This window comes from Zeus faber, assembly GCF_960531495.2.
Source record: "Zeus faber genome assembly, chromosome: 6".
Taxonomy (NCBI): domain Eukaryota; kingdom Metazoa; phylum Chordata; class Actinopteri; order Zeiformes; family Zeidae; genus Zeus; species Zeus faber.
This window is the reverse complement of record NC_137201.1, coordinates 30,126,204-30,139,989: the sequence shown is the minus strand read 5'-3', so window position 1 is coordinate 30,139,989 and position 13,786 is coordinate 30,126,204. Positions and strand designations below refer to the sequence as shown.

At 42.4% G+C, this 13,786-nt stretch overlaps 1 protein-coding gene across 1 annotated transcript in view; it reads right to left on the bottom strand.

Moving 5' to 3' along the window:
* Positions 1–2,679: 2,679 nt before the first annotated feature.
* Positions 2,680–13,786, bottom strand: part of LOC307231203 (chemokine-like protein TAFA-5) — a gene marked incomplete at its 5' end in the record, with an annotated part of 62,028 nt that continues 50,921 nt past the window's right edge. The window contains one exon of the mRNA XM_080001805.1: positions 2,680–2,819. Within this exon, the coding sequence (XP_079857931.1) occupies positions 2,811–2,819 (9 nt within the window). The 3' untranslated portion in view covers positions 2,680–2,810. The remainder of the gene's footprint in view (positions 2,820–13,786) is intronic.

Below are 13,786 nucleotides of genomic sequence, written 5' to 3'. Positions count from 1 at the left end.
CTTCACTGCCAGTACTGTCGGGGAGAGGAGCTAGGCCAGAATAAATAAAATAGATAAGACGACCTCAGAGTACAGTCCTACATTTTAGATATTTCTCTATTATTCCAAAGCTCAGAATCTGCTGAATTCTGTACATATGCTACTTGAAATAATTTAATATTATGGTGAATATATATATATATATATATATATATATATATATATATATATATATATATATATATATATATATATATATATATATAAATAATTTGATTATTAATTTATTATTTATATATTTTTAATAAATCAATTATTAATAAATCAAATACTTTGTAAAAAAAACAAAGAAGAGTCAAACTGCAACAGCAACAGCAATTTGGATTTGCTGTTAACAAATCCAAATTAAAGCCCATGGCGATCCATTTGTTTTGCAAAGGTATTGTGCGCAAACAAAACATGATTAGCACTGCATCACACAGAAGCACACTTGGTGTCACCCGTGGGTCATTTTAATGTAAAACACAGCCCGGTGCGGAGAGGGCGGAGACAACCGAGCTGGTCTGAACACCGAGGTTCGGCAGCTGCAAGAAACAAACCCAGAGGAAATGTAGGCGTTGTGACGTTGTTGAGCCACTAGGGCTGTGTCCCCAATCTGGAAAAAAAAAAGGAGTTACCGCTACTGTTGCCGCTCGAGATGCCGCCACCCTGCACACTATTTTTTCCCGTCCCAATTCTTAAGGAGATCTGAGAAACAGCCTCAACCGTCCTCCTAAGCTGCTTCAGACGGAGGACACATCAGAGCAGCGAGATGCCCGCTCCCAAATCTAAGCATGTTACCATCACTGTCAATGTACAATGATTGTGATCGGCAATGAGGTGGACAACGGACTTTGAAATGGAGAATGGTTATTGGCCGAGCTCAACGACTGTCAAAGCAGAAGTTGGCCGATCTCAACAGCTCCTTTCCTACTCGAGGGACAGCAGCAGCAGTATGGGTAGGAGATTTTGGGACTTAGCCGATTGTGGACAGCTAAAGCCAGGTTCACATGACAAGCATCAATGCCGCAGCAGGCCACAGACCGCAACACATTGTTGAGCGACCTAGTAGATGCGGCACCATGGAAGTGCCTTTGAAGGGAGATATTGCATTCCTTTTTTTTACGAGGTTGTGGAATGATTTTATTGTTGGGTTTAAGGATTATGGAAAGTTTCACCTCCATTTTCAGCAGATCTCCTGCTGCTCACCTCCCTTTTAAACTTAAAAGCTACTGGTTGTGATTTGACTGCAGAAAATAGGGTCAAAGATCAAAGTCTGAACTTCAACTCTTCAAGTGTCGTTGGATCTCTGCGGACAAATGGACTGCTCTCACTGGAGTCATGTGTAGGCGGCCTTAGGCAAGTTTCTGCAGACAAACTGCTTCCAGCTTCTTGTTACCTGCTTTTCTGTTTCCAAAAGTGCAGAAATCCACAGGCGGCTGTGTTCTAATCCGATCATGTGACTATGTAGTGGACTAACATTGTAGACTGTGGCAAATATTACTGCAAATAATATTACTCTAACGGATAGTACACCACAGTTCACAAATAAAGAGTGGTTCTATAACAGGTGAAGCTGGGTTTGAAAATTCTAGCAGAAGTGAAAACAGGCCTATGTACTACATTAACTCGTAATGACGAAAAAAAGCACTTTGAAAGTGAAGTTGCCTTGAACAGGTGATGGGTTTGGAACACAGCGGTCGCCTCGGGCCTCACAAGGTGCACCTCCCTCTGGTGAAATCACGTCTTTCCAAAGTCAGGAGACTTGGTTCAAAGGAACGAGGCAGGTGGCTGAAGGAAGCGAGCTTAGAATCCACACTAAACATGGGCGATGTGAGCATGTTTTCAGTGTTAAATAAGATTTTCTACAAAGATACAACATATAAAACTGTTAAATATATATCTTTAAGATTTTGAAAATACATTTAATGCTCCTTAAACCTTCCAACAGATATGATGGATTTGCTTTTTTTCACTTTCCGGCTACGTTTTATTCCTAGTGTGAAATGATTTTGCTTGTGTCGCTATAATCAGCCATGCTGGTGGCGTATTGTCCAAATTTAACACTTGATCATGAAAACTTTTTAATTTGATGATTGTTCAGAATAGAGCAGTGAGTTGGGCTGTCCCAAGAGAAAGTTGTACAATATCCTCTGCCTGACTGTCTCTCCCATACATTATTTTTGTCATTTTACTCGTATACAATATTACATTGCGCAATAAGTCACTTATATCACAATGTGTTGACGTGTTTACATGGAGGCCTATGTGTCGTAGTGTCACTTCAATGGAAAGGCGATGCCCGCAGATTAAATAAGTCTCAATTCTGTTGTCCCCAATTGGCTAGGTTTTTTCTTTGGTCTGTAAAAACAATCCAGAGGTTGTTAGCCAAACGAGGAAAAAAAAAAAGGAAATCCCAAAGGTAGACTTATCATCTTGTGTCTTTTGAGCCGGATCTGGGCCCAGTGTGCCGTGACCCACTTTTAAAAACGTTCTTGAGGAAAAGAAGAAGGTTCAAACTCCCACGACATCGGTTCCTGTACAAGGCAACAGTATGTGGAGTCGCTTTTCTCATTTTTCTTTTTTTCTTTTTTTTTGAGCGGCATTCAGGCGGTCCACCATCTCCGGACGGGAAGCGCCTCCCGTCGTTCTCGGGCTCTGGTGGCAAAGGATGGGTGGACGGCGGCGGCTGCAGAGAAGTAGGAGGACGCTCCACACGGCGACGGGCGATGAACGATGGGAGACAGCTCATGCACCGTCCCCTCTCTTGGGACCGTCTGTTCCCGCTGCTGTCAGGAGACCTGCGGAGGGGGACGAGGGGGGCATCGGTGAGAACACGGCTAAAAATCACGGCGGTGAAAATCCATCTGATACACGGTCTGCTGCTCTGCAAATGCGAGCACTTTTGCTTGTGTAAGCAAGGTAAGAGAGAGGCCCCTATCGATGAAATGGCACAAGCATCAGTTCAGGACGCTCAGTGGAGCGTCTCCAAATACAGACATTTCTTCTGCATCTTCATACATCGATTGTATCATCCCCAAAAACTACGAGCATATTAGTAAATATTGCTGTGAAGTAGAAAGGGGTAATTATATTGCCAAATTGTAAAAATCTATCTTTAAACATAACTGATATTTATTGTTATTTATGTGATCTTTAACTACCTTGTTATTAAGATTTGGCATCAAATTTCACAAAATTCTCAAATTTGTGGGACCAAATTCCAATACCCAGCTCAAGCTCGAAATCCGATTTCACCTTTGCAGTGGTTTGTCAGATCTAAGACAGAGATACTCTTTTAAGCAGCTCCCTGTGTTTTTATTGTTATTGATTGTTGCTTTGATTGATTGTTATCAACTCTGGATTAACAAAGCGGTTTTATTATAATGTTCATATAATGTTTTTTATTTTTAAAGGTTTGCCAACACGCATGTTCCTCATCTAAAATGGTACATAATGTTATTTCAAGGCAACAAATAATGAAATTCATGGGGAAGAGGCAGCGCTACCTTCTGCCGTGTAGTTCAAATGAAGCTATTTGGAAAAAACGTTTGCAGTTTGATTCCCGGACGAATCCATTCTGCCCCACAGAGATAAGAAATAAGCCTACTGACATTATTTTCGTGTCTACTAGGAGCTGTGTAGAAACCTGCAGCGAGGAGAGGACCTGATACCATCTGCTGGAATCTCAGTCCCTGGTTAATGAACTCCCCTAATGGCATCAAGCTGTTGCCCAGGTCGCGGTGTTGGATTAGACAAGCTGAAATGTAAATGAACTTTTACGGCGCTGCGTCCTGCGAGGCAAATCCCCGGCATCTCAGCAGCCCAGTTAATTCAATTGGGCCCCCAACCCCTACAGATGTCTCTTTCAGTTATGCAATGACCTGATATTACTGGGGTTAAAATGTGTAACAGATCCTCTCCATAGCTTTTAAAAGCAATCAGATCTTCTGGGTTTTTTTTCCCTTCCCAGAGGCTGTGAGACTGCGGTTTGTCACGGTTCTTAATGTGCTGAGCATGTCAGCGAGGTCTACACCTCCTCTGAGCGATTGGGATAATGACTTGTCAACGAGGAGAATCTCAGAGATTAAGCTGAAATAGAAGTACTGCTGCTACCTTTTTGTTTTTTTGCCACTTAAATCCATTAAAGATGCCCTGCATAAGTAGCGGTCTGACTGGGAGACCGGCTACACACTGGAATGGTAATGCCTGGTATTAACATGTGACATGTAGGCAGGTACTCCATGAAATCTATTGACACTTGTGTTTTATACCTGTCTTAAATAGCCAAATTAAAATGTAATTGTTCTTTCCCCCTCAAAAAGCAAATTACCACCTGTGGATGTCCTTTATTCAACATCAATACTCATCAAAATTATTTTGTGCCATGAATGCTTGTTCCGCCGGAGAGCAGCTGATGTAGGCTTCATGTCCCGACAGCTAGAGTGTTTCAAGACGCCTCTGGAGGAGGTTTCTGTGATCTAATCAAAACCCTATTCCATTGCTTCTGGAGTGCATTTACACTATTTGAATTGTATTGTATTGAGTTAAAGTGCTTTACGAGCACAAGAGAGCAAGGGTAAAGTAAATGAAGGAGAAACCCCCTCCCCTATAAGCTCTGACGCCCTTGAGCAGGGCCAACGAGAGGCCAACAGCTGAAGCCCATTGGTTGGAGGTGTATAAACTAGGTTTTTATTGGAGGGTCTGCCTGCAAGGAGGCTAGCTTGTCCCGATTGCTTGTCATCCTTTAAAAAAGAATTGAACTTTGGAATGGAAAAGGGCTGTGTTTGATTGATTGTTTACTAGATGTGCACTGAAACCCCACTCAGTGCCTCTTAGCAACTACCCTGACCAGGAAGACCATCGAAGTCCATAAAATCCAAAAAGAGGTATTACAACTACCAAGTACATTATCAGTCGTCCCAAGCCTTTTCATTTTAAATCATGTGTGCCGCAACGGATTCACCTTTTTTTATGGAACTTTTCTAATTTAATGGAACATATGAACCTTTTTTTTTTTCTTACTAAAAATCACATTCTTCAGCGCCTTGCCTAAAGAACACCATGAGGAAAAAGTGAATTCCATCCTTTACAGCATGTGTGATGATGTGTTGAGAAGTTGAACATCTCGCCAGATCGCCCTGCACATTCACCCCCAGCAGCCGTCGCTGGGCATGTCAGACTGTGGAGATATGACACGTTATTTTGGAAGGCACTGCCAGTTTTATTAAAAATTTCAAGTGGGGTTGAGAGGGTGGCCAATGTATTTTGGAGGCTTTTTAAAAATATTTCTTTTGAAGAAGAGCTCTCCATAATTGCTTTCAGGTGAAGACTGAGAACAAGTACACCTTTGGGGTGGCTGTACGCTGAATTATTCATGTTTGTCTTGCACAACTGCAACAGGAATCCAGGAAGAGGCAGCGAAGTCAGACAAGGACAGTCTGGATTACACCGCGTCCCAAAGTACGGTGGCCACGTCAAACACTGAACTCCTCCTTGATTCTTAACAAATAACCGATTTAATAAAAAAAATGTACTTGTTTGCAATTGTATTGCTTAGAGCTTGCAAATGTTGTACATTGATTAAAAAAATCTGCGAAATTCATTCGGGGGGGGGGGGGGGGTGCGTTGTGGCCGTTTCACTGGTGAAAGCAGGGGTGTAATTTTGGCGTCTCAAAGGTGTAATCATGCACTGTGGTAGAAAACAGAACTCATTTGTACCTTGCTGGGTTAGGCTAGCCCGCCAGGGCCGCAACTTAGTTGTTTTTCACGTCTGTCCTTGAAAAGTGGTTGACTCTCTGTCTGCCTGGAAATGCCTCCTGTCTGCTTCTTGTGTGTGTGCCATCATAGGGCCTGAAATCACAGCGAAGGTACTTTGCATTCATTTTTGTTCATATGCACAGGGAGAAAAGCAAAGCACAGGCCCCACTCAATCAGAAACAGAAATCCAATTCTCCTTGGAGAGAAGGGCGGCTTTTTACTTAAACTGGGAACACATTTAGACCGTGCAAATGTGGATACTGCCTGTCTTGAATAATAGCTTTAATCACAACTGCGAGAGTTACACTCCGAACACGTATAGAATGCTGTCTTCACATATCAAGGACCTCTCTAGGGTCAGCTTTGATTGGAAAGTTACAGCAAGCATTCGTTATTATTTGGAAAAACGGAGAGGGAGAGAATGGAACATGGAAAATATTCAGCAGAAACAGAAAGGAAACAAAACTTCATCAAGACACTTAAAGGCAGTTTAATAAAGATAACACAACAAATAACTATCGTAAAATAAATACAAAATATTTTATAAAAGTGTTGCAACAATATTTTTAGTGGGCGTGGATAATGGTAATGTAAAGACACTTATTGGATTATAGAGCAATTTCGTGGGAGGGTTAATGTAAAATGTAAAGTGTACAATCCCACGTGTGTGAAGAAGTTTTCTTGGTACAGTGTGAAGTTTGTTTGAAGAAGCTCCAGCTCTCAGGTCTGTACAGTTTCTCCTTTTGAAGGAAAAAGGTAAAGAGCTCGGGACGGATGAAGCCAACGAGCGTCTAAGGAGCAAATAGAGCAGCTTTCCTGAGGGAAAAACATCAAAGCCGACCAGCAGCTAAATTAAGAGGCAACATTTCTCAAGGCGTGGTGCACCGTATACTTATCCCAATCAGCGAGAGATATATATACATATAATTACGTATATCTATTCAGGTAGAGACCTCATTTATGACATATGGTGAAAGTGAATAATAGTCGCACTACTACTACAGTAGTTGTTTATTACAGTTAAGTAATAGAAGTAAGTAGTTAAGTAATAGACTTTTACTAAAACTGTGCACATACAGTGGTCAATACCTTCCTAATTCATGAAACATAGCATCTTCCCTCTTATAAATCACAATCAACGTGGAACACCCCCCCCCCCCCCAAACACACACAACACATAAAAAACAAATAAACAGCTGTCTATAAATAGTCCCTCTATAAAGTGTCCTTCATGAAAAACATCCTTGACAAGCGAACGCGACAGCCCAAGAATTTGTCACCTGCTCATATTAAAACAAAATGGCAAAGCCCAGTGTAAATCAAACCCAGAATGAGAGATGAAGTTTTACTGTGCACGGCGGATTAAATGTTGTATATTAATGCAGTTACGTGTGGCGCACATCTGCAGCACCGTTTACAGCGAGGGCCTGTAGCGCCTAGAGATCACATTTTATTTTTCAAAACACAAAGAGGCACAAATGATTACTGGTGCTGCATCTGAACGATAGGGGTGATATGAAGATAGTCACAGACACCTACAAGTGTTAGATGAGATAGGATACGATAAGATAAGATATGATGAGATATGATATGATAATATATGATAATATCATATGATCAGATAAGATGCGATAAGATAAGATATGATGAGATATGATATGATAATATATGATAATATAATATGATCAGATAAGATATGACAAGAAAGGATATGATAATATACAATATGATAAGATAAGATATGATAAGATCATATATGATAAGATAAGATAGATACTTTATTTATGCCCGAGGGGGAATTCTCTCCAGGTCATCCTGTTTTGCTTTAACACGAACACTGATCCTTCCTGCCACTGTCATATTTTAATACGAATGCACTTAACACAAAAAAATAACAACTCAAACTGGGCCAATACAGTTATTATACACAAAATTATTATTGACATTTTGTTCTTTTCCCACCATCAGATGTTGTCTTGTGTTTAGCTCTCCCTCACACTGACAAGACTTGGCTTCAAACAGACCCCACTTGGCTTAAAACACTGAATCCCTGCACGCACGCCCCCACGCATGCACACACACACACACACACACACACACACACACACACACACACACACACACTAGAAACTAGGCTGATTCCCAACATGTGGCTGTTGTGTTTGGCAGCGGACGAGCAGCTGTCCTGCCATGGCAATGGGGTGAATCCTGCCTTCTGATTGGCTGAGCCCCAGCCCGGCATGCCCAAAGGGATCAATTACATGTTAAGGATGAGCCCCAAGCGCCTGTCATGCGCTTCGTCGTTTTCGCACTTTTCCCTGTTTCCCCAAACAAAATAAGGTTTCTGTTTTTTCTATTTGTACCTGGGGTGTTTAGGCATACAGCAGACAGAACACAATGAGGTCAAATTGAATGCAGAAGAGCACCTATGTTATTGGGATTTACCCACGAGACATGTGAGTGGCAGGATATTTGAAAAGCTTACAGTAAGTAAACACACATGACATGTTACACTCTTCAATGTTCATTCAGTAATTGCAGTAAACCTCGTTGGACCCTATGGTCATAAAAAGTAGGATTTATTTTCAAATAAATCTCTCTGCAATATTTCATACCTCATATTGTGAGGAATTGTTGCTGATATCTTTTCATTGACATCAACTGAGACTTTAAAATGACGACGATAATATCTTAATACCGCTGAAAGACAATACACTACAATACTGATTCATCCTCTGGCTGATAGATACGTACACTAAAGGGCACACACACACACACACACGCGCGCGCACACACACACACACACACACACAGAAACACGCCAATGCAAACACATTACACAAACAAACACATAAATGCAGTGTCACCGTTTTCCATAACAACAAAGCACCCATAATAGGTTTAAAAAAAATTGAAAAGGTTCCCGCCCACAGGGACTACAATCTATTACTCATGGGACTGATCATCAGATCATGTAATCCAATCGAAGACCGCGCTTCCGTCCCGCCCCCAGGGTTGTATAACCGCAGCCCCCACTTCCTCCCTTCCTCTCTTCTTGCTTTGTCCAAGAAGAATCCTCCTCCAGATTCTCAAGATCCACAGCAGGTGTCTGTCTCACCTTCGGGTTCCTAACTGGTAGCAGTTGGTACTGGTACAGTATGGACTGCGGACAAGGCAGGAACTGAGAGCCTCCCCAGCTTCCGGTCCAGCTCCAGCCTGTCCCCGGCCGCTGCCTCGACTAGGCACCTGGAGTCGGAGCTCGTCGAGGTGTCGCGCCGCGGCTGTACCGGCCATGGAGGTGTCCGGGCTGGACGGGGAATTCTGCTCCGGAGCCCCCCACCGAAACGCTCTGTCTATACCGCTGTTGCGCGAGGCGCAGGTGGAGTTGGCGCAGGGCTGGGCTCACGCCTTCTCAGCGTGGGCACCAGTGAGGGGGTTCGATGCCTACCGCCGCGTGGACCAGGAGCTGGAGCTGGACTTCCCGTCCTTCCCTAGGTTGAACCCCGAAAAAAATGGGAGGGGGGCGCAGCAGGACCACTGTCCTGTCCCTTCAAAGCATTCCTTTCTCCCTGTGTTTACTGCCGGAAAGCACACGTTTACAGTGGAAGAGCGCACACAAACCATTTGCCGACGTTTGTGGCCAAACGTTTGTACCGTGAATCACGTGCTCACCGCCCCCACACCCGGCATTTTGAGTATGCAGCACACCCCAATTATGAAAGCCGTAAGCGATTGGCTGATTGGCTAGTGGAGGCCATAGACCTGGCTTACAGGGCCTGCACACACACACACCACCAGGGTGTGTTTGCCGCACAGATTTAAATATGCAGGTGCTACAGAAGGTATACAACAAACATTTTCCTCACGTCTGCTGGCATGTCTGGGACAGACACTCCATTGGGGGGCACGTTATGATGTGGACCTCCCACGGTTGATCGCAATACTGTCGCATGATGTATACGGTGCCATGAGTAATAGTTCACAGTCCCTGCGATCCAGAAGGCCTAGGTTGCGGAGGCAACAATGGTTCCCTGAGTAGACACCAGATCTATTACCGCTCTGTGGTACGATGGCCCTCTGAGGCACTCAACAGCCAAAAGAGCAAAAGAGGAAGTAGGAGCTGCGGTTAGATTCCCCCACGCAGGGGCCGGAGGGAAGCGCAGCGTCATAACTTCCTCTGCTATTGGGCATGAATGCAGAGTCTTCGATTGGATTACATGATCTGATGATCAGTTCCATGAGTACTAGATCTGGGCCGTTCTCAGGGAACCATGGTTGCCTTCACAACCCAGACATGTTCCTGACTCCAATGAATCCACAGGTTATATAATATATCAGATTTTATTCCCAACCTCGACGTGAGCATTTCCACTACGATATAATGAGGCATAAAACATGCTCAGTTTAAGTTTGAATGTTCCTGAAATTTTTTTTAGTTGTGCCTTAAAATGAGATAACAATCCTTTTCCCTCATAAAGTGGGTGTAGATTTATGTATCCCTTAAGAAGGACTTTAATACGGTAATTTATATTTAGCGAAACCATCAGTGACAGAAACGGTAGCAACAGACATCAACAAAACAGGACTGAGACAGTTCCATGTCCAACTCCACTCTGAGACAATAGCAAATGGTATTTATCATGCCATTAATACACATTGGTACACCCAAGCCCTTGATTAAACCACGGGAAAAGAAATAAAGCGAGTGTGAATGGCCAGATTATGATAACTAATTCCTGTGTTTTCAATACAATGTCTTTTGTTATCTGTCATTTCCATGATAAACACTCTCATCTGGAGTAAATTAGAAAGCATACAGCCTTGTTTCTTTGCGGCGCAGTGAACATAATTGCTTTTTGATAAATAGTAGCAGGTGATGAACATCTTTTGCAGAGCATCACAATGAGTTCAATTTCTATTTATTTCCCTTCCGCAGCAAAACAAGTGCAAAATTGTCTCATTAATATTGCAAAGCGGGCTATATTGTAGATCCTTGAAATATTAAAGAATACTATAAAATCTGTACTTTAATATTCTAGACGAAGACAGATATTCAAAATACTCCCGAGTGGCGGCAGCAGCAAATTTCCCTGCTGTTCCACAGCAAGATGAGCTGGCGGGGAGCCCGAGGTGATCTGACTGCTCCCAGTCAGGGCCGTCCCACTCTCTCTCTCTCTCTGTCTCTCTCTCTCGCTCGGTCTCTCTCTCTCTCGCTCGGTCTCTCTCTCGCTCGGTCTCTCGCTCTCGCTCGGTCTCTCTCTCTCTCTCTCTCTCTCTCTCTCGCTCTCTTTCTCTCTCTCTCTCGTTCTCCTCTCTCGCTCGCTCGCTTCCTCCCTCTCATACACACACTCCAGGCTGACAGCGGCAGTGGATTCAGAGATTCAAGATGAGATTTCTCATGTGGCGTTGGGTATAATGAAGGACTGTTGTGCTGCAACCTGTGACAGCAGCTTCACAAACCAGATGAATTTCGGGACTAATTGATGAATGGCAGGATAAACAGAATGACACGCACGGCTGTTCTCTGTCTACATGGGATGGGGGTCAACCAGAATCTGGAACATTGGAGCAAATGCTTATATCGCAGAACTGAGTTGACAGGCTTAGAAGGATTTATACCTGTAAAATGATAATATGTGACACATTAATGTTTGCTTCGAGTTCTTGCCGAACATTTATCTATCTTTCTATCTTTCTATCTATCTATCTATCTATCTATCTATCTATCTATCTATCTATCTATCTATCTATCTATCTATCTATCTATCTATCTATCTATCTATCTATCTGTCTGTCTGTGTATCCATCTGTCTATCCATCTATCCATCTATATATCTATCATTCATCTAACTATAAAGCGTATTTTCCTCTTATTAGGTGCTAGTATTTTTTCAAAAATGGTAAATCCTACTGATACAACCTTTACAGTTTTAATTAAGATTGATGTGGAACCTCAAAGGGATATTAGGTTTTTAGAGTGCTTCTTTACGATCTAATAAAACCTGGGAACTTCTGTGCAGTCCTCAGCCTAAGTGAATCATTAACACCATCAGGCCGACGCTCTGATGACGCCGTCTTCTGTGAAGCTGCCTCAGCTAAGTAAGATACAATGGGTCAATAGCTGACTACAGTTCATTATTTCCCCCTTGTATCCATTTGTCAGTAAGTAGAAGATGGATATATATGACTCAATTTGATCCAAGCATTATATACACTACATATAGTATAGGATGCATGTATGACAAACAAGTGCTTTATTATATTATTGTATATTATATTATGTTCTACTGTTTGCTACTAAGTAATTTAAATACATCATAAATAAAATACAATAATTGAGTAAAATGCCTAAATACAACGTGAAAATTCCAGAGCATTTTGGTAGTATACATACATATAACATATACTGTATGTAAATATGTATTTTTTTTCTCCAATAGACCTGTATCCCTGCTGATTCTTTATCATCATAACATAAATGAGTTTCATGGCCCGACGAGATGAACACAATCTGAGCTGCTTGTTAAACTGAAGAGCTACATCCACTTGAGTACTAAGAATTCTATAATTGCTTTATTTACTTTCTGCCTGTGGTGCTGGGGTGGTGTGGTTGAAGCAGCCACACCTGTCTTGGGTCTAGGTAGTTGGGCGCAGGATCAGAGGTGACTGTACGCCTGTTGCTCGTCAGAGCAATCAACCCATCCCCTGCCCTGGGGATGGGTGATTTACCTTTTGCCCGTTGACTGCTCTGACAAGCAACAGGTGTACAGCCACCTCTGATCCTGGGCCCAATTACCTAGACCCAAGACAGGTGTGGCTGTTTAAACTACACCACCCCCACACCACACTGTCTATTTGTAGTGTTAATAAATACTGGAAGATTGGCAAAACAACTGATATAACATCCACATAGTTTCCTGTTGATTTGTTTCCTTTAGGTTTTTGCAGCTGTTGTGAATCTTTAGAGTCATGTTTAAAACTACTTTTAAGAAATCTGGAGTGAGCATCTGTGGGGTTGGCTCTTGTACAGTATTTAATAACCACATTTTCACTTTTACATTTATCACTTTTATGATTTGTATTCTGTATTGAATGCCCTGTATGTCTGCAACTTTGTGTCCTATTCCTGCTTTTGTCTTGACCAAGTCTCTCTTGAGAATGAGATCCTGTGTCTCAATGAGATTACCTGTCTAAATAAAGTTTAGCATGAGTACTCGTTACTTCAACTTGTTTAGATTTGAGGTTTAGATTTTAAAACACTTCTTTAAATACTTTGCTTTGTTGAACATTACTTTGTTGAATCTTTTGGTTTTTGTTTCATGTTTTATGGGGTACGTATCATCCTGGCAAATTGTTGTTAATGCTAAGTGAATAATAAATATTGGGACATTGGTCTGAGTTTAAAACCAGTACCTCATTCTGTCTCCAAAGGACAACCAGCATGTTTTCCGACACTTAACGTCAGGATTTAAAGCCCCTTTCCCCTGTGGAATCCATAACATTGCTGGATGAAAAATATCCGGAAAAGGCAGTAGGTAGTCATTTCCACATTGGCCTCCTTTACGGAAAAGTAAAGGAAAAACTTTCTCCACCCGTTCTCCCTCTCCCTGTCTGCTCCCTCCCTCCGGCTCCGCGCTGTGGCGCAACCGGCGGGCAGCGAAGCACTTGTGCCCGATGCCACCACACGGTCGCACCGCACCCCTAACTCTAAACACGTCTAGTGTCAGAGAGGCATTTTTAAGAAGAAAAATAATAAAATGTAAGAATATAAAGACCTGTCTCCTGAGAGACTGGATGTGTTTCTTGTCTTTGCAGCCGAGCTCCACGGTTCAGATTTGCCATTCTTCCCAATGTTTTCTTTTTCCTTCCCGAAAAGAAATAACTTTGCACAAACTTTGCATATGTAAAAATCCACTATTTCTGCTTTATTTTGATTTGGCTCCACCCCTACTTTGTGGCAATGTTACTGCTTCCATTCTCACACGCTTCCATTCACAGCCGTACCAGC